The sequence below is a fragment of the Lycorma delicatula genome, chromosome 2, assembly GCF_047948215.1.
Source record: "Lycorma delicatula isolate Av1 chromosome 2, ASM4794821v1, whole genome shotgun sequence".
Taxonomy (NCBI): domain Eukaryota; kingdom Metazoa; phylum Arthropoda; class Insecta; order Hemiptera; family Fulgoridae; genus Lycorma; species Lycorma delicatula.
This window is the reverse complement of record NC_134456.1, coordinates 81,576,754-81,602,914: the sequence shown is the minus strand read 5'-3', so window position 1 is coordinate 81,602,914 and position 26,161 is coordinate 81,576,754. Positions and strand designations below refer to the sequence as shown.

Sequence of the window (26,161 nt, the reverse complement as noted above, 5' to 3'; positions counted from 1 at the left end):
AAAGCCAGAATGTTGACAGAAAATAAAAGTTCAGTAAAAAAAAAAATAATAATTTTTTTTTAATAATAAAGACTAAATTACATAATGAACAGTAATAAAGTACATTAATTTAAATTCTATTTACTTATTAAAGTGTATTAGTTTAGTTTAAGGTACTGAAATTTGTTATTCTCCAAAATTATCAGTTCCTAAATTTCACGTGCTAACATAAGATAGAAATTTTGTGCTTATGAATTCACTGACAAACTACTGCTGAAAATGAAATGGGGTAAGTACACTAACATATATTTTTTTTTAATTGTATAGTCTGCTAGTTCATTCCTGTATTCACCAGAATTCTGTTCACAACAGAAAATATTTTCGGTCCCGTGAAATTCCGTTAACTCAAGTTTTATTGTATGTCTAAATGTATCAAATAATGAATTATTTACAGAGTGATTCAAGAGGAAAGGGAAATAATATGGGAATTGCTTCTAGAGCTTGAAATAAGAAAATAGATTTGCACAAACATATGTCCGAAAATGCTTTGTTATTGAGTTATGGCTAGCGAAAAGTTTTACCCAGATTTCAGTTCCCCTGGTGAAATGAGGTCATACTGATAATTTTAAAGCATTATATGTTTTCTTATGGGTTTCTTATGTTTTTAACTGAAAACTCCAATACAACAGGTCCCAGAATTATATCTCCTGTAGTTTTCATGATATCCAACGTAAAACAGAAAAATACATTTTTTTAGGTTTGAAGTACATGACTTCATTAAATGTCTAATAAATACGTAAATTTTATTATCAAAACTAGAGAATTTAATTCTGAGGTAATCTATGTAATAAAGTAAATTCTGTGAAAAACAAAAAAGTAAACTTTTATTATTAAAAAGAAAACAGAACAGAACTTAACAAAATAATGTTATCAATTTGTAAAAATTAAAACAACTGTAATTAATAGGCTCTTTCATACTAGAACATGTCAGAAGGAGAAATTATCCTCACTTTTTAAACAATGAATTTCTTACAGTGGTTGAAAATTTCTCATTAGCAAAAAGAACTGAAATGTACAATCAACTTGGTAGAGCACAAACACATATCATGAATGAAGTAATACAATTCTTGGATGAAAAATTTACTGGTAAATGGATTGGATGTAGAGGGCCAGTAAATTGGCCACCTAGTTCACCTGACTTTACTCCTAGATTATTGTTTATGGGGATGGATGAAATATAAGGTGTACAGGCAAAAAGTAGACACGCATGATTAACTGGTTGCTTGCATTCTCAATGCTGTTGTCCTCATCAAGGAATGTGAAGATATCATTAGGTTGGTGACAGAAATGTAAGGAAACAAGTTGAAAGTGCATCGATATCATGGTGGAATTTTTGAATATTTATTCTAAATTATTTTTATTTATAGCTGTTTTTAATAAATTTAGACTCGTGAAAAATTAAAGTTCTTTTAATTTACTTAAAACAACAGATACTGACGGTGGTTTATAGTGTATTAATTTAGAGAGGTATTTATCACAGAAACAAAATATCAAATGATAAATTATAAAAAAATAAAATTAAGAATAAATATAAATTAATATTTATTTTATTTTCAAAAAAAAATTTCAGATGAAAATATAACCTGAATAATTATTATCATACCTCTCAATATTCTTTCTTCATGGCACCTAAGGAAATCCCATATTCGTACTGTTCCATCATCTGAACATGTAGCAAATTTGCTGTCATTTGGACTAAAACTGGAACAAAAAGAAACGTAGAGACAATAATATTAATAATTAATAAAAAATTAAAAAAGTTAGAAAATTCTGATTATTACTCATATAGAATATATATTTTTTTCTATTTGAATAAAATTAAACTTTTTAGTTTAAAAAAAATTACTTATTTTTAATTTTAAGGGTGCAAACTGATGCAGTCATTCGCCGCTCAAAAACTTCCAATATTATACAGTTACCTATCTAAAAGGAACCTATCTGTATTTAACCTTCATGGTTGATGGGTATTGAACATAGCCATCAACATCAACCCTTGGTTCAATTCTTTTGTACTTCAGGATGTGACTCCTGAGATTTGTTGAACCATCAGGTAACTTAGATATCCTTTCTATTTCCAGGACAAACACAATAATTTTATATATCAAATACATATTTAAAGCTTTCTGAAATCACTGCAGAATATACAATTTGGAATAAATTATGCAAAAAATGAAAAAAAAAAATGTAAAATCTGAAATGAAAAAGAGTGGCACAAAAATATAGTTACTGGAAATAGAGTATGATGGTATTCCTTAAAATTATGAGGTTAAAGGGTCACCAGTTGCTTAAGAAGAGTGAAGAATAGTAAAAAGATTACAAAAGTTACAGAAAGGAAAAGATGTACACTAAAAAAAATGTAGTCAGCTTGAAACTCAAACCAGAAAACAAATCAGGAAATAAATTTATTGTATTGTTAGCCCTTCATTCTAGTTACCCATGTATTGTTAAAATTCTAATAAGCTTTAAAAGAAGTAATTTCATAAGAATTAAAAATCAATCATCATAAAGTTATTTGCTCTATGGCAGGCTCCTTGTACAATGTTTGTCACGAATCTATTCCATTTCTAAATAAGCTTTTGACTTCTGGGCAACTTCCATTTCCTTTTAGATTGTTTATAATTTTTAATTTACAGTCTCTCTTTTCTGCACATTTGACTAATCTTTCTAGTACTGATTTTAATCAATTCTTATCCTCTTGTGATGTCTCAGCCGAAAAGCCTTCCTTTATGTTTTGATTAAGCTTCCATCTCTTCATTTTTTGCTCTGTCAGTTCATTTAACCTTCTCTAATCTCCTCCATATCTATCAAATAATTCCCTCTATACCATTAAATACTTGGCACTAAATCAATTTACAAAGAATTAAAAATAACCAATAACAAAAATAGTACAAAACACTATATTTGCAAAATTTACTGGATTAGAGTAGAATGCCTCATTTTCAGTTCCTACTGAAAACTTAGAAATTGAATGTGGTGAAACTTTTAACTATTTCTGATTTACAGGTAAGGTGGATGGACAATTGATCCTTCCATCCAAGGAGACTGCCTATATCTCAACATCTAAAACCTAAAGTGAAAAGACAAATCCATAAACTACCATGTGAGATTTCATTAAGTTATAAGCAACAACATTTATTATAAAATTAGATCTATTTTATATACTCTTGCAAATAAATTATATCTCGTTTAACGATACAAAATAATATTCTACACTATTTCTTAATTAAATAAGAATAAAATTGGAAGAAATGCCCTTCCTTTATAAAGTTCTTTTCTTAAGTTTACTTACATGTAAAGTATGCTAATGGGTATGAGGTCATAATGATAAAGATACTAATCTACAGGATGATTTTATAAATAAAACCATTATAGTTAAAAGCTTAGAATCCACTATTTATGATAGAAATAAGCAATAGAATGAAACTGATTCAACCATGTTTCTTTATCAGTAACAATATTTTCTTTACTATAATGTAAAGAAAATGAACTGCTAACACATATTTGATGAAAAAAAATTAATGGTGAAAATTAACCATCAGTTTTGACATGTGGAATGAAAGGCAAAATATGAGAAATACTCACCATCATTAAATACATTTCCTTCTTGAATTTCTGTGATATTTACCACAAAAGACGGTACAAATACACTTAAGAATTATTAGGAAGAGCTTTTTTATCAACATAGAGCAATAATGGATAGTGAATAAGTTATTTTATTACTTAAATTAACTACCCTCTCCCTGGTTAAATTGCAAATTTAGATATACTGCAGGTATATTAAGTTTATAACATTTTTCAATAGTTATTTCTTTTATAATAAAACATCCTTACATTGAAGGACATGGTATACCAAATTAGAATTACAAAGAAAAATTTAAAAGAAAATGTCATGAGTCAAAACTGCAAAAAATTTAATAAACTTTATCCATTAAAAAAAAAATAAAACAAGAATGAACAATTTTCAGTTACTGGTCTGTTAGCAGAGCTAAATAGTTTTAAATAATTAAGTACACACTTAGAGAACCAGATTTAAGACAAAATTTTATGGTGCGAAAAGTGGATATTGACAAAATCAATGTTTAACATATATATTTAATATATGACAAATAAATAATGATAAAATAATATGATATTTAAAATCAATATTAAATAATGAGTGAAGAAGAAATAATAGTGGATGTAATTCAAGAAAACAAAGATTGAAGACATTAAGATTTAGAAGCATTAGATGGAATAGAAGTACAAAGTATTTTGAAGCTAAAAAAAATATATATTTAGTGAAAGTAAAAATTAATTTAACTAGAAGTCATATCTTAAAAATAAACTAAAAAACAAAAATGAAATAATAGGTTTTTTCTACAAATAGTGCCTACATAGTAAATACACAACAAATTAACCTGTTTCTAATTAGTGAAACACATATGGTCCAGCTTGTAGCATTGTGCACATAGCTCATTGCAGCGGATAGGATATATATTCGAATATATAAAAATGTATATTTTTTTGTATATCTTGTACAGTTGCTTAATTATAGCAAAAAGATTATAAAACGATAAGAATGTGCAATGTTTTCTGCTACTAAGTAGTAGCAGTAGGTAAGCACCTCACCTACATATAAATTATTCTTATAACCACTTACATATTTTTTAATTAAAATTTATTATTGATACTGTGTGTGTAATATAATGTATCATTGCAGTTGGTTAGAATTAGTTTGTATGAATATTTAACTTATAGGAAAAAAGCTGACAACATAGTTGTAGGAGTTTTCCATCACAAGTTCTGGGAAAGTACTACAACTGTGTGTTGTATCTGATGTATGGCCAACAGACAACTTAATTAAAAATATTTATCATTTTATTTAAATATATTTTTTCTTTATTTAATTCAATGATTCTAACTAAAATGCACTTGCACATCATATTTAGATAATGCAGGTGTGGTGGTATTTGTGATGATGGTCAGCACTAACTAAACTAATGTAAATTTACAACTTAAATAGAATAAATTTCGCTTGTAGGATCAGCAGGGCGAGCGAGCTTGAGACCAAGTTACTTTTTTAAACTTTAAATATTATTCATTTATTTAATTCTACTGCTTACTTGTGATGTCACAACATAGCAGATAACAGCATTTTTTGGGTAGGGGTGCAATTTTGTAAATATTGTTATTTTTTAATTGTTAACAAGGTGCCTATGAAAAATATAATATTACACAAAATCTTGAGATACTGAGGGTTACATTGCTCTATAATCTCACTCCTTTACCTTTTAGGTTTAAAATCTAATACCCCAAATATAGAAGAAATTCGATCAAGTTTGGTCAAAACTGGTCCAGTAGTTCTGTAGATATAAGGCGATTTAAAAGCCTACACTGAACATAAACATGTACATATGAAAATTAACATCTGTAAAATTTCCATTTGGTTTTTTGGGTTTCTTAGGTGTCAAAACATCAAGATCCGGTGAAAACTATATATGCCCAAATTGGTCTGATTACAACACTTTCCCTTCTAGAACTATAGCGCTATCTAGATAGGAAAATAAAAGAAATATTTTTTGTTTATGTCCGGTAACATGTTTCTGGAAAAAAATAACTGTTTTTGATTTCTTTCTATTGTTACAAAACTGTATTTGTTATTAGCTACTCACAAAACAAAATATGTACTCTACCATTGTATTTTCTTTTCTTTGGTTCATAATGGAATAAAATAATAAAAATAAATTCTCATGAACCTTCCAATTCTAGAATACCTTTGTACATAGAATGTTTGCACTCTTAGCTGTAGACTAAACTGTATTGCTAACAGCTCATATTTACAACTTTTTATAAATATAATCTAACACATACAAAAATTACATAGAAATCTTCATTAAAATCTCTATTTTATAATGGATTCTATTAAAAAATTATACATTTAAGATAATAAACATCAAAGTGTAGCAGGTACTCCATAAAAATTTACCTCCCAAAAAACAGAGGCATTTTTTGGTATAAAAAAATATTTGTATACCTTTAGGAGGCTAAATTTTTTGTTGTTGTAATTTAAAAATTAAAAACTGCTGAAGGGGCACAGATTTAATTATTATTAAACATTAGCTAATATTTCATTAAAAACCTAATATTAAGTAAATTAAAGTTTTTCTCTTTCTTTTGGTCATAAATTTATTTATTTTGTATTTATTCGATTTATAAAATACATTTTTGTCAACTTTAGATCTTTTATACCAAAATGTATTACTTTTTGTAAAAAATAATCATTATTTGTAAATACTGTTATGTAATATACTTAATTAATTTTATTTATTACTAAATGTTCTGTTTAAGAGATTTGTTTTTAAACTGAGAATCAAATGAAACTAATAAATAATCCATTGCTGTACTAAATTATGAAGTAATTTCATGTATAAAATGACAATCAAGAAATATAATGGTATTTTTCAGTACAAAAAATTCAAAATTTATTGCAGTGAGAAAAAGCAGCTAATATGTAAAGTGACATCATTCCCTCTAATACTATACAATTTTTTGCAGTGTAGATTTTGGCACGTCTCTATTTAGGTATGGTATAACTTTAATATTGAATATAAAATTACTTATATAGGAAATAACGAAACATTCAAAGAATAAATACATCTTATATTTAATTTTCAAGGTTATTATATCCACTATGTACTTATACACAGTGGGGAATGAATGAATGAGTGACATTTATACAACTACACTTGGCACGCATTAAATATAACAACCGAAAAGGGCAATTATGTGTAGTAGCATTATATCCAGATGGTCTTACAAATTTACAGATGCCAATAACAAATGATCCTGTTATGTTCTAAGATGCGACTTTTAGTATGGTGTTAATTATAATTTTCAATTAGATTCACTTAAAAAATTTAATTTAATTATGTGGTGGTTAGTAATTAATTCTTATATAATGAATAAGCTGAAAATGTTTAGTAGAGGAGCAGATACTGTAAAATACTAGCATATTTATTTCTAAAGTCATTTCCATTTCTGTGTATGGTGATTTCTTGTTATTGATATTTTCACATTATAGAATAATAATTAAAACAACACGGCTTCCATAGCGTGAGTGACAGCATCTCAGCCTTTCACCCAGAGGTCCTGGATTCAGAGGTCAGGCATAGCAATTTTCATAAGCTACAAATTTCCATTTACGCTAAATGATCACAGCAGTTGATGCCCACACATCTCATTAAAAAAAAGCAAAAAAAAAAACAGTTTTCTTAATTTTGTTGCCAAACTAATTTTTTTTTAACAAATTTCTATTAGCATCTCAAAGTAACATTAATTAGATGACGTTGTTTACAGTAAATACGTATACAATTCTGTACTGTATACTGCATTATTATATTTATCTAAATGTATATTAAATGAATCCATCAAAGCAGAAAAACAAAGTAAAAGTTATACCTTAATTTTTTTTTAAAGAATGTTTTCTGAGATACCTTCATCTTCAATTAAAGTGAATAAATAACTTAATAATGTTTAATTATGATCAACAAATAATTTAAAAAAAAAAATAAATTAATGAAGTAATTAGTAAAAATAATAAATCATTCAAAACAAGGGTTGAAGAAGGTGATAGCAAGAAACTAGGAATATATAAAAAGATAAAACATGAAAAATATTAAAAACAGTTCAATGTTAACTAAATGCATACATACCATTCTAGAATTAAACAAAACAATAAATATCATTAGATATTAGATAAATATCAAGTGTACATATACACTTAAAAGGAAAAAAATATTGGACTCATAAACAGTGTTATCAAGAAGAAAGCCTATAAAGAACAATATAACAGCAATAATTTACAATTAAGTTGGCTACAACATATGAATTTTATCAAATAGTTGAACTTACTAAAGGTAAGTTAATAGAGAATAAAGAAACCACTATGTATGTAGAAGTTTTATAAGGAATTGGAGAAGAAAATTTTGTGGTAGATAATGAAAATCGTTATATAATAATAACAACTGGCCTCAATTTTGGATTTGAATGTATGTTGAGAGATAAGAAGTTGATGCAGGAAGGAATGGTGAAAACTGCCAAAACACTTATGTGATTAATGAAATATATATACAGTAGATACAGATTAATCCAAACTCAGGGAATTTTTTGTTTATTTCTCTGTTGTGGCTATACTGCCTGACCATACCCATTCTTTAAGTTTTCTGTATAATGTGAAATTATTATTTGGTTATTTTTCATGTTGTAAATAACATTTTGTAAAAGTTGTTTCATTTTTAATTACTAAATTATATTTTTTGTTTGGTGTGTGTTAAATGTATAAAAATGGACATAACTCCAAGAAAGTGTTCAAAAATTGTTTCACTTTCTGAGGATTCCTCAGTTATTTGTTGTTGTAAGTTATAAGCTATTTTGAATGTGGTGTTGGACTAGGGATAGTGAATGCTATTTTAAAATAATTTGAAGAAACTTGTTCCTTTTTACCTAAAAGGAAACGCAAATGTGTGGCCGCATATGAAAAACTACTCGTAACACAGGATCATTTATGAAAAAATTAATTAATTTTATAACAAATTAAAATTTATTAATTTTTAATTAATATAAATAAATAAATTAATTAATTACTTATCAAAAAATACCTTTATTGATATAGCAAAAAAAAGAAAATTATGAATAATTTATCAGTTGTTATGCCTAAAATTACTTTTTTACATTATTAATTACGTAAACAATAAACATATGCTATTTATACAGCAGTAATTATTTATCACTTTTTAATAAATAAAAGAGCCATTAAGTTACGTAAACAAGAAAATAGTTTGCACACACACACACACACACACACACACACATATATATATATATATATATATATATATATATATATGTGTGCGGAAACACAACCATTTCCAATAAATAATATGTTACCCAAACAGCAGTATTGTCACTCAAAACAGACACTGAATATAACCAACTATATTACATGTTTTGAACCATAAAAAATAAAATTAAAAAAAAATATATATATATATATAAAATGCAATTTTTTTCAATCTTTTATTAAACCAGCAATCGTATAATCAAAAATCTTATTAAAATCATCCAATTAATAAATTTTAAAAAATAAGATAAAAATATACCCAGTATTAAATATAAAAACTAGTTTCTTCTGTATTATATTTATAATTAATAAATCTACATTATTTAGTTATGGTTTTAATTGTAGCATGTTCAATACCAACAAGCCAATCCAAATTAATTAAAAAGTTAAAAAACTAAAGCAATGATAAAATAAACAAAATTCTACAAGTTAGACCAATTAATATTAATTAAACATACTAACACACTACACTGATTTTAAAAATTGTATAGGTAAACCAACAACAGAAAAAAAGATTAGGCTTTACTCGTAATGAGAACAGGATTGGCAAAGTGATAACTGAATTTTAAAAAGAATTAGAAAAAATCTGATTATAAATATTATAAAAGGTACTGCAGTAAGCGTTATGAAGAAGATTAATTAATCTAGATGACTAAAAATCTGCTTGTAACTAAATAAATTATTGGCTGCTTTTGTAATGACAAAAAGTCTAATAGTATGAAAAAACTGTTATATATTCGGAGGCATAATTAACTCATCTTTAACTGTCAGGAGTCTCAGCTGCTAGTCTGCCTATTTGTGCAACCTCAAGATGAGAAAAGTATTTTATAAATAAGTACTGCCTCTGATCAGGGTTGTTTGCTAACATGTCTAAAAAAATAAACCTTACATGTTCGATGCATTTTAAGCAATTATTTATATTAACTATAATTTTTAATCTATTATCCATTTATTTATCTCACCATGTGATTTAGTGTTTGCATATTTTAATGCTCTACTTCAAGTTTTATATTGTATTTTGGGATTCACCCAAAGGCTTTCTGGTGTACAATCTCTTCAATGTACAATCAACATTATAAAAAACTCAAGACAAAATAAACTATGTGAGAAAGAGAAAGAGGTAAGAGTAGAGGAAAAGAGTTAAGAGGTAAAAGGCACTTTTTATGTTTTGAGAAGTAACTTCCACCAATTAATAATAAATACATAAATCTAATAATAGAGAATTAACACATCTCTAACATGTTCTAACAGTAAGGTTTGTAGTCAGAGTAACTTACAGGGATAATAATAACAATAATGTTACAATATGCTTAAACTGGAAAATCCCAAACAAGTAGTGATAAAAAGTTAGTGTAAAAATAAATAACAAAAAAAGACTTGCTAAACACCAATTTTGACTTATCAACAAAAGTAAAATTAAAATAAACAGAATACTATTATAAAAAATTAAAGGAAGAAAGCATTTTCCCCTTTGAACAAAATATTTAATGTCAAGCCAGGATTGGTAAGAAATAAATTATAACAGGAAAAGAAAATTAATCATGTAATCAGAAACAAGCATCTGGGGAATGATTCTTCCAGTTATTGAAAAAAAATTATACTGACTTAAAAAACACACTAAAAAGTAAAATATAACTCTTAAATAACTCCTCAATTTTTATATTCTGATCTTTTGAAATTACAGCCAAATTAAAACACAATTGACAAATCCTTAATTGGATGTAGTATTGACAAAAAAAAAAAATGGAAATTTACTCATTTTTCAGAACATTTGTGAAATCTGTTTATTTATTTTTTAAAGTTTTTATTATTATCATTTTTTGATATTTTCTTTCTGTTTAAAATATGCGTAAGCCTAGAAAAACTCATACCTGTATGAAAAGATGTTGTTGGCAAGAAATATGCAACACAAAAGAAAAAACTTCCTAATGTAAAAATATGTTAAGATATATGGAGATCCTTTATTTAGCTGATAAAGCTGTAAACAGTGAAGTTAACAAGACTTAAACTAATAATTACTGCATTATTAGAGAAAAATAAATGAGAAATTTTTTTTCAGTTTAATTACACTACCTGACTGCTAAAAAAAAAAATAAATCACCAAGTCGCAAGAATCTTTTGATCCCTGGCATTATTACCACCAGATTTTTTTTTTATTGTATATATATATATAAATATATAAGTGTATTTTTTTTTCTAAACAATTTTCACACTCGTAACTGAAAATTAAAAAGGAAAGTGAGATTTTAAATATTAAATGAATTAAGATAATGAAGACTGATTGCAAATATCATGAAAAAGGTAAGAACTTGCATTTAGGTTACAGAAATCACTTTCTACAATAATTATAAACTGTACGAATATGTGTAATTAGAATATTTATAAATCAGTTGTTTTGTTACAAAAATAATTCAAATATATATTATCAAAATTTGAATGTGTCCTTTTTTGAAGCATCTGTAATATATATATATATTTAATGTAATAAATGAAATTATCAGATCTGAAATTTCAAGTACAGTAGCATATTTTTTTCCAAATGATTTAAAAAAAAGTAATTATGATTTTAAGTAATATAAAGCTAATTATCCTGGACTTCATTACCCCTTGTTACAGTGACTTCGTGTTTCTTATGCTGTGCAATATTATGTTTTATGTTTCACTTGAAAATATTCAAAAAGAACATGAATAATTTGTAATAAAATTAAAATTTGAGCAACCAAAAAGAAAAATTATTTTGGTATTTTAAGACTAAAAATGCAGCAGTGTAATAATATTTTAAAACACTATGGGCATGTTTCAAATTTTATCAAGCATATAGCTTGTAATTATAAAAAAATAAATACAAAAAACCAAATCAATACACTAATAAAACTAATGTAAAATACTTTTACTTATAGAATATTTAATTACTGTTTATGAAATCTACATTGTAGCTATTAGAATCTACCCCCTTGGATAGATTATTCATCAAAAATTTTCATTATAATAAAACTCCATCTAAATTACATGGACTGTTGTAATTTTAATATTTAAGTTGCAAAGTAAATCACAAAGGTATCTAAATATTTTTCTGTCATCAGGCCAATCCAGTGACTGACAGGAATGTAGGTAATGTTTTACAGAAATGAGAAACATCAGGCCTAGTGAAATATGTCATACTCTATGTAAGCTGTACAGACACTTCGTAGATACTAATGAAATGAATGATGCATAGAATATTCAATGAAGGGTGACAAATTTACGCATGGTGAACAGTATAAATCTGATATAGTCTCATTACAAACAATTTAATTAAGTCGTTTTGATAAGAGACAAGAATTATGTAAAAAATTTGTAAAACTATCCAAATTTTTTTTAGCTTCAAGTATTTATATTTGACCATCAAATAGATAATGAACAATTTTATTAACAATACTTTGTTGAACTTTATATGCTGATCACAGAAAGTTATCCATGGCACTTAATCATGAATACTTTTTTTCTACTGAACAACCTAATCTTTCACACACTCAAATATATAATACTTTTTTCATGAACTTCACATGTTTAATGAAGAATTCTAGTTTTTGAACAGTATGATGAAATGTGATAATTTTTCAAAGTTGTTAAATATTAAACAGCTAGTTTCAAGATGCTGGAAATTTCTCTTTCAAAATTAGGAGAAAACATTCATCTTTTTGGAGTGAAATAAACCGTATCACAAATCATATTTGGAGGAGATGAGCTATTCTACTGAATTGAATATAATTATTATGCGGTAGAAATGGCAAACAAAATATAGTCCATGAATATTAACCAAGAAATGTGTTCTACATGCGTGCAATGATTTCACATATAAAACTTCTACAGTATAACTTGCATTGGAATTACACACATATGCTAATTATTTTACAAAATGCTTGACATATACTTAAATCTAAGTGAAATGAAAAAAAAGATAACTAATGCAATTCAAATTCAACTAGAAATTATTATAGTTATTTCTATGCATTATAAATGGTTTTACTTCTGGTTTAATGATAAACATTTTAAGTAAGTTAAAAACCTTGAGATGATTCTCTGGCTGTAAACTGTTTAGAACACATTCAATGCATATATTAATATAAAATTAATGCATTAACCGTTCTGCTGGTACAGTATACTTCTGATATAAAAGAAACTTGCTACTATACAACTCTTGCCACAGCACATCTATCTATCCATTATACAACAACTGATATTAGATTAGAAAAGGTCAAATCAGCCTTTATTCTGATTATTATACACATAACCATGAAAAATATTTAAAGATAACTTAAAATACTAAGGAAAAATAAATTATGAAAAATATCTTAACTCTTAAAAAAAGGAAAAATCAACCAGTAACTATTTACATGGACAGATTTTGTACTACTGGTAATTAAAATGTAAAAAGGTTGGATTTAAAAAAAAACTAAATACTCTGAGAATTTCATAAATCTCAAATACAATGATACAAAGAGTACATCATAATAATGCCCAACTATATTGGGCATTGTTTCAATTCAATTTCAATCATTTAATTTGTGAATCTGTCGTGAACTGACTCCTTCGTGTATATTGAAGAAGTCTTTAGATACCTAGTGTAGCTCTGTTGATTTGAAGCTATAGGCATTACATAGACCAAGCTCCCTTGGTGTGTGTAATGGCTTAACCAGAGCTTATTATAGCTGTGGATTGCTAGGCCATCAAGGAAACCAGCAATAAAGTGGTAGTTGGGAGACAATACTGAGGAACCATCTCCTATGTTATATATAATTCTCTCATATTATATTTTAATATAATGATTAAAACATAAACGATTTAGCTTGATCTCAACCTGAAAAGTAAATACAAATTTTTTCTATCATACCACCACATATTGAACTAATTTAATACTAGAACAGTAGTTTTTAATATTCTTATTTAAAATTAAATAACAAGTTAACATTAAATTCATTCATTATAAACATAATCAATTAGATTCTATAATTATAGAATGATAAAAATAAAATGATTCTATAATTACAGATGAAAAGAAATGTATTTTCTTCCTAGTGTTAAATTTCAACTATTCAAACTGTAATAAAAAAAAAGACTGAAAACCATTTTAATGATATATGCTTATTTTATATTCACCAAAGTGTTTCATGGTTTTTGGAGGCAGTAAACTGCACGATTTAAAACCTGATTTCAATTTCAGTTGCAGCACTTTATAATTAAAACCAATAACGAGGGAACTGCATTATAATACTTACAATATTTTCTAAATGTATACTTCTAGATATTTAGAAAATGAATCTAGTTCAATCTATTATTTTATAAACTTTAAATATCATTTTATCAACCTGATTTATGAAAATTCCAGTGGCAAAAGCGATTTTAAATGAATCCATTTCACAAATATGTATTCCCTGTACATGAGAGACTAATGACCATGGCAGACAATGCTTGAAATTAAAAAAAGGTGTTTCGGTGATAATAAACAAGTAAATAATACTCGCATATTTTTAATTAAAACAACATTTTCGAACAAAATGTAAATTCTGAAGAAAAAGTTTATCTATTAAAGTTGTTTTTAACTGTCAAATGTTTATTCCTTTCCTTTCCAAATAATTGGTATAGGTCTAATTTCTAAATTAACTATATTCAGCAGTAACTAAAAAACGATATTTAAAATGAAACAAGTGTATATAAATATACATATACTACAGTTCATGATTTATGCAAAAAAAAAAAGAGGAAAGCAACAGGACATTAATCCACAACGGCTTAGTGCAATTATATCAGTAGTACATATATTTAAAATAAGAACTAATGGTAACATTATAAATTTAAAAACTAGATGAATGGAAAAATATTTAAATAGATAAAAAGAATCCCTTTCTTGATCAATAGCAAAGTAAATGAAATTATGGCATAAATTTTAATAATAAATTATAGAAAAAGCATTACTGTGTTTAAAATTTTGATACTCAGTTACCACTTATAGCTTGCTTTTGGTATAGCTGAAAGTTGACAGTTGGCAGCTGACAAGGCAATTAGACTTCTTTCTTTATATTCTGTATATTATTAAGAGTTTTCAGGATGTAAAATCATTAAAAAGCAGTATTATTGAAATGTATTTCATATTCAATAATACTCGTGAGGTAGTGGAAACTGGAGAGGTCTTTTAAGAGATTTCTTAAGTCTTATTTCAAGGAACTAGTGCATACTGACCAGGTGATATTATAAAACTAAGAATTTTAACAGTACCTCACTTAACATATGTATATAGAAGTTACAACTATAAAACTTAGTGTCCTTGATAAACAAATACTGAATCATAATTATAATACCAATGACAATTAGGAATATTTTAAATACTACATGCTTAAACAATTAGAAGCAAACTAAAATACTTATGGTGAAAATTTACCTTCACCTATTCCCTATATGTTTAATGTAACATGATACAATATTATATTAAGATATACAATACATAGAAATAGAAACATACAAGGTAAGAAACTGATAAGAAACAGCACTGCTTCATAATTAATTTTTTTTCTTATAGAATTTTATTGTTATTGTAATTTTTTAAAGAGTTGATATTTTAATCTTTTTTAAATATGTTGTAAGTGAAGCACTGAGTTCTTCAATGCCAAAATTAAAGGGGGTCTGGTATGCACATAATGAAATAAGCAAGACTTGTTACTACATAACAGTAGCATTGAAGGCCTACTCAATAGGTAAAAACCATTCTACATCATTAACAAGATGTTAGTTTATAATATTTTTTGTAAAAAAACAACAGTGTTCTATAATCAATATTTTACTAATCATTGTTAAGACCTTCCAATTGTTACTACTATTAAATTTTGACAAAATATTTATATGAGTAAATGGTGTGTAAAATGGCAATATGTTCATAAAATGTTATTTAAAAAAGTTTTAAATTATAAAACTTTTTAACCCAGAAAAAAAATTATTTACCATGTAAAATCTATAAATAATATTGTAAATATTGAAGTGTCTCAGAAAAACCATTGTATAGCTTATATTTATATAAATTCTCATATTATATTTTTATGCTACAAATATTTATTTATAAACATTTGTAATCTAACCTTAAATGTAATAAAATGTATTCAAATGAGCAACTGATTTAAATTAAGTGTTTACTATCACTTAGAACCAACATGAAGAAATTGTGTAAAATCGTAAGGTATAGTGAAAAAAATTTTATCAGATGTAATCATGTCAACAACAGTCACTGAGGCCATAGAAAATGCAGTTAATTCAAAATAAAACATTATCTGCTCATTAGTCAAAGATAAGAACATCAGATACAGTAAATATAATGTTGCAGAAAATGGTAACAATGTACCAAAAACCAGTCAAACATTAATGTTTACTGTATTTTATTTAATTCGCTTTGAAAATCTAATACACATAAATATAGTAAAAATATAATAATTTAAATAAAGTTAAGTAATAGGTAAATATATTGGATAAAGCAATGTATATTTGAAACTCGTAACAAAAATGAAAAACAAAATAAATGCTGTTCTAAACTTAGCTGTTTTTATAAATTATTATGTGTATGCAATGAAATTCAACAAAACAAAAAAAAACTAAAAATTTTTTATATTTTTTTGTAATGCAATTTCCTATTCCTATTGAATCAGTATACAAAAACAAGCACAGTTATTATGGGAAAAAGATTATGAGAATTTGCATACAGATGCAATTGCTTTAAATGGATTCAAAAATTCTTTTCTGTTGCAATAATTTAGATATTTTTAAAAATCAAATAAGTGTCATCTTATTCAGATTTTCTACCCAAACAACTTATCACAAATTCCAGAATATGACATACTATGAATGTATAGTTACATAATAATAAAAAAGTTCCAAGTTAATTTAGAAGAATATAATTGAAAGGAAGTAGAAAATATTTATGAGGGGGAGAGAGAGAGAGAGAGAGAGAGAGAGAGAGAGAGATGAAAAGTAGGAGAAAGAAAGGAATAGATAAACAGAAAAGAATATGTATCAAAGGAAATACTACAAATAATGGGGAAAGACAAAAATTGAAAATTTCTGTCAAATCAAAAAACAACGTTAAAAAGAAGTTTTAAAACAAAACAAATTAGAACGAAATCATATGGAAAAGATGTGAAAAAACACAATATACTAAAATGAGATGTGGAAGCAGGCAAATTAATATGTCAGTAAACACATATATCATGGATGACAGCTGGAAGGATTTATTCATTGATGAATCACAAATATCAGAAAAGGTGCACAGAGATAGTTTTGTTCAGAAAATCAACAATTTGAACTGGAATAAAAGGTCTAGAAAGAAAAAGAAGGCCATATTATGAAAAGTGAATCTGATAAAGCCCTATGGAAACTGGAAATTATTCAGATACAAGAGTTAATGGCAGGGTGTAGATGAACTAATTAAAAATATATGAGAGATTTTTGAATGAAAGAATGTGTATTTTTATTAATAACATCAATTTAACTAGATTTGAGAAATGTATGTCATAATTTTGGGGAAAAATAAGTAAACCAGATAAGAACAGTTAATTTACAATTAGTTTTAATTTTTAAAAAGAAATCAATGAAAGCAAAACTACTAAAACAAATACTTGACACATAATAAACAATGCCTATAATGTTATGAAGTATCACTTTACAAATTACAACAATTTACATAATAAATAATTTAAACAATCCGAATCAAGAAACCAGAATATTAAACAGATCCTATTTTACAGACACATGAATATATTAAAAGGGATCTAATTCATACAAACTCATAACACATGCTGTAAACTATTTCCTAATAAGGAACACATTCATTTTCTTACATAAATCTGTCTTAAAAATATGTCCTAACTAAGAAGGTAAACTGAATCAATATTACAATGATATAATCTTATTTTATCAAGGCAAGGGAAAACAAGTAATGTACAGGATTCTTAACAAACATAAGCACAATACATCATTAATTAAACTTCACACTCAGTATAAATAGAATAAACAAATGAATTTTCTTGACTCTCCATGAAAAAAGCAATCAACAAAAACACTTTCAAAATATATACAAAAAAACAACAACTACAGATACAATCATTCACCACCTAAAACCATTCACTCGCATTAACTCTCAGTTTTAGAAGCGTTTTAAGGCTATGCAACATAATGAAAACTCAATCTGGCAAACAGAAACAGATATAACAAAACATTTATAGAAATATCAAACTAACATAATGTCCTTGGATACTATAAATTAATCTTCTCTGATTACCCAAAGTTCTGCATCAGGCAAATATGATGTTCTATTACACAAACATGTAATAAACATATAAAAACACTCAAGATAAACAAAAGTCAGCATTTCCCAACCACTTCATATACGCAAATCATAAACCCACAAACAATAGTAACAACTTTATATGTTTCATGTACAAAAAAGACCACATCTTAACACACTTGAGTATTTTTTAATATACAAACAAAAACACACAATGCTATAGTAAATAAACATACATGATTCAAATCCAATATAATCTTAAACCACACTTTAAATATGTCGTCTTAATTTAAGAAAATCAGAAGCAACTGACATCAGTGGAAAACACAGAATCAGCCACAAAAATGACTGAAGGGATTATGATGTGTAATTTTTTTAGAAAGTTAATTAAAATATATTTGATTGGCTTATCATTAAGCCAAACATAATCATTAGAAATTTTATACTGAAAAATAGAAATAAATAATGTATGAAAGTAGATATTATACATTATGCATGATATGATATTATATATGAGAATAGAGAATATTTATAGAGCCAATGTGAGATTTTTGAGATCAAATAGTATGATGTAATAAGCAGAAGAGGAAATAGATTCTGATTTTTATGAGAAACTGAAGATTTTACGTTTAAAAAATCCAGGTCTTCAAAACTGATTAAAAGAACAGAATATTTTTTTTAAAAAATGGAGATGAGGATTATTTTATTTTATTCTCATAAATGTAATATATATAGTAGAAGAAACAAATTCATTCTTTAAAGAAATAGTAATATTAAATGAGAAATTTTATGGGCAGAACTAAATTGTAACCAAAATTTATACTATAGATTAAAAATAATCAAATACTGATCAGTACTCTGATGGAACAGTTTATATATGGTAACAATTTTAATTTTTTTGGTTAAGTTCAATTTACAGAAGAGCATTAATTATCAACAATTGAACCAGCACTTCTAATTCCTACAAAATTTTAACAAAAAATATCAAAATCAGTATAAGAACCAATTATGAATTAATATGGTTAACTTCAGAATTTAAGGAAGTCAACCTTGAGGGTTCAAGATTGTAACAATATTTTTTGTTAGTAAACTACTCACTTCCAAATAAAAGAAACTTGCTCTTCCATAAACCTTTGAGAAAAGTGAAGTTTTCAAAATAGCATAATTTTTTCCAGTGCTACTGGAAAGTGTTGAGATAATTAAATTTGAAAGGCTTTTGGAAGAACAACTTCCATTAATTTTTAAAGGAATCATTTTAATGGAAAATTTATTATATCCACATATAAATAAAATAACTAAATACCAGTTATTTAAAATAAATGTATGGCAATGGAAGAGAACACTGAAACACACAATGCTCTGTGAACAAAATGTACTTGAAATTTACTCTAACATCAGGAACAGCCAGATTAATTTCTGAGCAACTAACAATAGCTAAAAAAAACGACCAAATTATAAGAATTTACTTAGATTAAACACATTAAATTGTGAACTAAAAGCTTCACCATTTGGTTCAAATTTAATATGCTTTGTACAAGTTTAAAATCATTAACGACTCATTTTCAAATTATAATGAAATTGTTCTTTCAGAGGGTTTTTTTGAACTTAATTATGCACTTTCCTTCTTTAGATGGATTTCTTGTTAATTATGATAGCGGAGTTACCACCATTCTTTCTTCAGTGAAGAAAGAATTGCATAATTATCAATAGCAATCAGAAACCTAATAACCAAACAACAGAGAAACGCATTCAGATTTAATTAAAATTAATTTTTATTTGAAATTACAATCACAAAATGCAATCAAAAAATTATAAATACAATCAGCAATAATGCAAACTGTAAAAACATAGTGGGAGTGTGAGATTACTCTTAAAGAATAATTTATTTAATACAATTCCTAAAACAAAAAGGGAGAACATTTATTATTTTTGTGACCTCGACATGCTTTTTTACATTTACTTTAATGACGAGGACGAGATGATAAATGAAAAAAAACCAGACTTCTGAAATGACATGAACCTAAGATTAGGCTGATCTAGGCATCAACATGTTAAGCACAATGGTTTTATTAACTAGCTGACAAATTAATGTAATCATTATACACATGTTACATGAATAGTATTCATTTATCACTAGACTAATGCAACCAATCATTAAGAAAAGAACCAGTTACGTAGCATTTTACCAGATAAAATCACTGCTTTTTGCAAGTATGAAAGCTTATATTCCAAAAATGCAATAAAAAATGATGATGAATGAACTGAATTTTATTATTTTATAAAATTTATTATTTTATTAAAAATTTATAGCATCAATAATAACAATACTAACAAAACAACTTCTGTGGCAAAGTCGTAGCATCTCAGCTGTAAGGTTCCAGATTTGAATCCCTATCAGAATTGACATTTATCATATTCTTTAAAAGCCCAAATCTTACGCAAAACTTTAAGCTTACATGAAAGTTACCTAGCAATAAAAGGAATCAGGTTTTACAAGAAATAACAAACAACTGGTTGGGATCTATTTGCTAAATATAACATCTGGCTGCTGTGGTCTAAGCATCAAATAACTTAAAAGAAAAACAATTGCTTAAATATGCTGCATCAAAATTATTTTAATCTGATTAAAAATACTAAATCATGAATTCTGATAACTTGTCAAGGCTAAAAGATTACTTTAATTATGGTCAAATAACTAATTAACTGCTTTGTACAATATCCTTATCTGTAATTCCATATCCCAAAATTGACCAGTACAATTTAGTTCTTCAATCAAGATATGTTTGTTTTGTTTAAGATTGTTCTAAGTCAGTAAAAACACATTTTCTCTACAATTACAATGTTATGTTTGAACATTATTTGAAAAAAATATTTTTTCCATACCAGATTGTTACATGGAGTAAGAAACCTAGAGGTGGGGTCATTCTAATGTTATAAAAATATTTTAAACATAAAACATCAATATGTAATTTTTGTCTTCACACTCTTCAGTTTATTCTAGTTACAATGATGTGATTTGTATGAATTAAGAATGAATATTAAAAAAAATTAAAGCTTTTATATGTAAATTAAAAAATGAAATTAAATTCCAGTATACACAAACCTGAGGAAAAATAACTGTAAACACACTAAAATAGCGTAATGATACTGAAGTGTATTTACTCATTAGAACAATTTTATGTAAAATGAGATTATTTTGATTAAAGGGCTGAACTGAATGGCTCAGTCTTATGGTAGAATATTTAATGATCTTGTAAATTTCTAACGAATAAACAATAAAAAAAAAAAAATAGATTAATGTATTTAATGAACAAATGAATAAAAGTGGAAAATCTGTTGACCTCTATGATGATTTAGTGCAATCTTTGCTTTTTATGTGGTTCCAATTATAATTAGGTTTGGCAATTTTTACAGAAACAAATTCTACCTCCTATCATAAAAAAATAGTAGGATAACAATAATTGGCCATCAGTTGCTAATATAAATAAATATAAACAGTCAATTTTAAAATATTGAACAGGGATTTTTATATTAACAAAAGAGTATAATGTGCCCTACAGTGTCAGGGTAAACTTCATTCCGTGCAATCAAATGGTTTCACCTCATCTAGAATGTCTCTGTTAACAGCATCTTGGAGATTGAAAGGTAAAATACCAACAACCAAAGCTTAATTTTAATTTATTGAACTGGTTCAGGTCTTTAAAGTTAAAAAATGTTGGTGAAGTTATGCCAGTCAGTGAGCAAAAAAAATTGCATGGATATATTATTTAGGTGTGTATACAAACACACAATTTTTTTTCGCTAGGAGAAAATCAATACAACACAGGATTACATGTGCTATTATTTGAAAAAGATGAACAGAATATCACAAACTATGGCAAAAGGAATGAAAACTCATAACATAGTGGTCTTAATAAGCTCAGTATAAGGTTTCATTGTAAAACATTTTTTCACAATATTGCTACTTTTACTTTTTGAAACAATGACATACAAATTTTATAATAAATCAGGATTGGGTGAATATAGATAGTTTCAAAACTCATATTAAAGTAGCTTACTGTAAATGAATAAAATAGTGTATTCCCATGTTTAAGATAAGTTAAGATTTCATGAATTGATTTAGAAAAAAAAACAAAAACATAAAGATATGAAAAAACTGGCTAATCAGTATTTAAAAGTTTGATAAAAAAGAGGAATCATATAAATTCAGAAATCAAACCATATAGAAGTTTTTTAAAATGTAACAAATGTAGGCTTTATATTACATAATATGAATATAAAGGTGAACATTGAACCACAGTAATATGAAGGATTTTTCCAATTAGTTTTGATAACCTCCACTGAGCAATCTTATCATTTTTAGAATGTAATTCCTTACTTGAATGTAAGAAATATCTTTATCAAGAAAAAAATAAGTTATTTTAAATATGAATACTTATAAACATAAAATAAATCTATTTCTCTCTGTTAGAACAGTGTTTAAGAAATGAGCAATTAAAAAAAGAAAATTATTACAAATACAAGCTGTCAACAATACTTACAAGCTGGGTGATCTGAACCAAGACCCTAAAGACCTGATACAGGTATATTTTGTCAATCTTGACTCATTCTCCAATTACAAAATAAACGATACAATTAATTTTTTTTTGTAAATGGTCAAAAAGAAAATGAAGAATTGACACAACATTTATTAAGGTCACTCATAACAGAAAATAAAAATATAAGCTTTTCAATAAAAGGCTTATGTAAGTAACTGTACTAAAACAAATAAATAAGATTTATCTATAGTCTCTTACTACTACAAAAAAGGTTATGAGGTTGATAACATACTGTGTTATCTTTCATTCAATGAAGTATCAGATTATTGAAATGATTTTGATTCTATGTCTAGTTCAATTAAAAATATGTTATTTCATCTAATAGGATATATAATAAAATACTTGCCATCCTATGAACAAGATTAAAGGCAAAGACAAAACTGAATAAATTATGTCTTAACAAAATTGAGACAATATTATCAAGTGACCAGAAGTGTAAGATAAACACAGTCCTAAATGTCAATCAATTTATAGGGTTAATTATGAGACGTAACAGAAACTAAAACAGTTTTAAGCATTTAACTTTTAATTTCCTTGGGTTAAGTGTGCTGGTTTTTCAGAGTGAACTTCTCAAGAATGATTATATAAAGTGTTAAGGAGGTCTTACGTGATTTTATAAGGACATGCATATCATATGCATATATCATATTCAGAAATTCACAAATCATTTTATTTTTTAAACTTTGGTTTGTAGATTGCACTATTTTTAGAGTTAAGTGCTGTATTTTACATATAAAAAAGTTTCTGATTAAGTGTATGTATGATGACATATTTTGAGATATCTTGCTTGTATCATAAAACTAAAGAAATAAAAGACAAGATTCTTATTTTAAAAAAATTCAGCAAAAATATATTTTAGTTCAATTTATTTTTTTCACAGCTATTAATAAATGAATGTAGTAAATGATTAATGACTTACAAAATGTTATTTGTTGAAAATTTTATGAAATTATCAGTTTGTGTTACCTCCAGATTGATGCATCATCCAAACTGAACACATCCTACACCATTTTCTAAGAACAGCGACGTTCAATAATAAAAAAAAAATTGTGGGCTTACATTGATTGGAAAATTAAAATCTAATATCTTAACTAAAATACTGACAGGCCTTGGCCAACAACATATAAGTGCATGGCCATTGCTCCAATGTAGACTATGGTCAATGATCATGTACTTTCATTGGACCAGCTCATTAGCATACACCAAAAACTGGTTGAAAAAAATATGATATTCAGCTGATAGAGCAGTATCATAAACATAGGTTAGAGAACATCAGAAGTTGGGTTAGATTGTTACTGCTATTTCAAATAACGATAAATAATAGTCAAAATAGTATTACAAACTTTATGTAAAACATCCTAAATAAAATCCTGTCTAAATGTTTTCTTAACTGGTATCTAGGACAATTATATTCTCTGGGTGAATTCACTTGGTTCCTCAATTTTACATAAATATAAACATGTATGATTTATTATCTATTTGTATATTGTCTGCAATCTTTGTTCATCGCATTTTTTTTTTATAAGTTTCGCTGTAAAACATAACAAAATGCTTACTATTTATTATAAACAAAATTAATACATAATACTTTTACTGTGAGCTCAAAATTTAAGTTATTACTTTATAAATTAATACAACCTAATATTTAAAAATCAGCTGTGTTCTTTTTTAAAATTTATTTTCAAAACAAGGACAGGTGATGTCTGAACAAATGTGTTGGTAATTCTTACCATCCAATGAGAGAATACAGTGAGGTCAGCTGGCCATCCTAAGCAGGTCAAGAGATTTTAAGGGATCACAACCTCATGTTATATAAATGTTCATTTAAATGCATTAATGGGGAGAATACAGTACATTTAAAAAATGAAGATAAAATGATTTCAAGTTTAAATTCCCTATATTTATTTTTAATGAGATATGGGTATGAGAGGATAAATAACAAAAATATTTTCCAAAGTGCTATCTGGCATTCGTTTTTAGACATTTTAACAAATTTTTTAAACTATTATTAAATAAAACATTATAAACAGCCTATTTAGTGTAAAACATCAGTAATACATATTGATATTAAAAAATAAAAAACTTAATTCAATTCAGTCCATGCAATATTAAATAATAATTTCCTAATATATTTCAGACTTTCTTTATTGTAGAATTTTAATAAATCTAATAATAATAAGCAATGGTATTTAGATTATTTTCACTTAAATAACAAATATGTAGATAGAAATTTTTTAATGAAATATTAGGTTTAATTAAAGTATAAAAATATTTATTTTTGAAATAAATTTGTTCTTAAAATGAACTGCTATTCAATGAATTTTAGGACTGGAATTTATTTTTTCTATTAAAAAAAGATTTTTTTAATGCTTTTTTTCAAAAGTTTAACTGCTGTAAATTGAAATTTTTAAGATAAAAATAAAACTGCACTTTTTAAGTATTAAATGCAAATCAAATACCTTTAAATATTTATCTTTATATTTTAGAAGGCAAATAAAATGTTACTGTTAAAATTTATTTTTCCTCATAGTTTAATTTGTTTTAAAAATGTACTAATACCTCTCTTCTTTATTTAAATTATACCTTTCTTTTACTTTTTAGAAAAATAAAGTATGGGTTATAAAGACAGTAACTTCATTGGAAAATGAAATAATAAATTAGTAGTTATAATATGTAATAAAATATTAATAGTTCAACGACATAGACTTTGAAATAACACTCACTAATTTTTCAGTTAAAATTATTTATAAAAAATTTAACCAACTTCTGAAAACAATTACCAACAGATTCCTCATAACAGAATAAAATTTAGACTTAAAATATTAATTTTACAAAGTAAATTTAAAACAATCTATATTTTTTTACCAACCTTAGTGCAATGAATAAAATAAAACAAGATATTATTGGGTAAACACTAAAAAATTCAAAAGCACTTCTGTTTAGAAGATTCAAAGAAAAGCAACTAAAATAGATTTTACATAAGATTCACTTCTACCACAATAATTTAATCACAGTGGTCTTTAACAAATTTAAAAAAATTGTTTATTTTTTTTTAAAGAACGTTTTTATTTGGTAAAACTAACTTCTCTGGTAATATATATATATTTTTGATAAAATTACTCAGATTGTGACTACAGTACAAACCCATAAACTTGGACTGATCATATGGAATTTCTAATAGTTTTGAGGAAAAAATAGATATAATTCAACTCATTTGTATCATAATGTAACAAATTTAATTAAAAGTTAATGTTTTAGAGTACAGTAATGCATTATATTAAGATAGATACATATAATACATATACATACATATAATAAACCAGTTTACTTCTCTCTAAACAT

At 25.9% G+C, this 26,161-nt stretch overlaps 1 protein-coding gene across 1 annotated transcript in view; it reads right to left on the bottom strand.

Annotated features, from left to right (window-relative positions):
• The window catches only part of Wdr33 (WD repeat domain 33), a 100,192-nt gene that overhangs the window by 53,242 nt on the left and 20,789 nt on the right, over nucleotides 1-26,161 (bottom strand). The window contains exon 5 of the mRNA XM_075355618.1: nucleotides 1,643-1,740. Within this exon, the coding sequence (XP_075211733.1) occupies nucleotides 1,643-1,740 (98 nt within the window). The remainder of the gene's footprint in view (nucleotides 1-1,642; nucleotides 1,741-26,161) is intronic.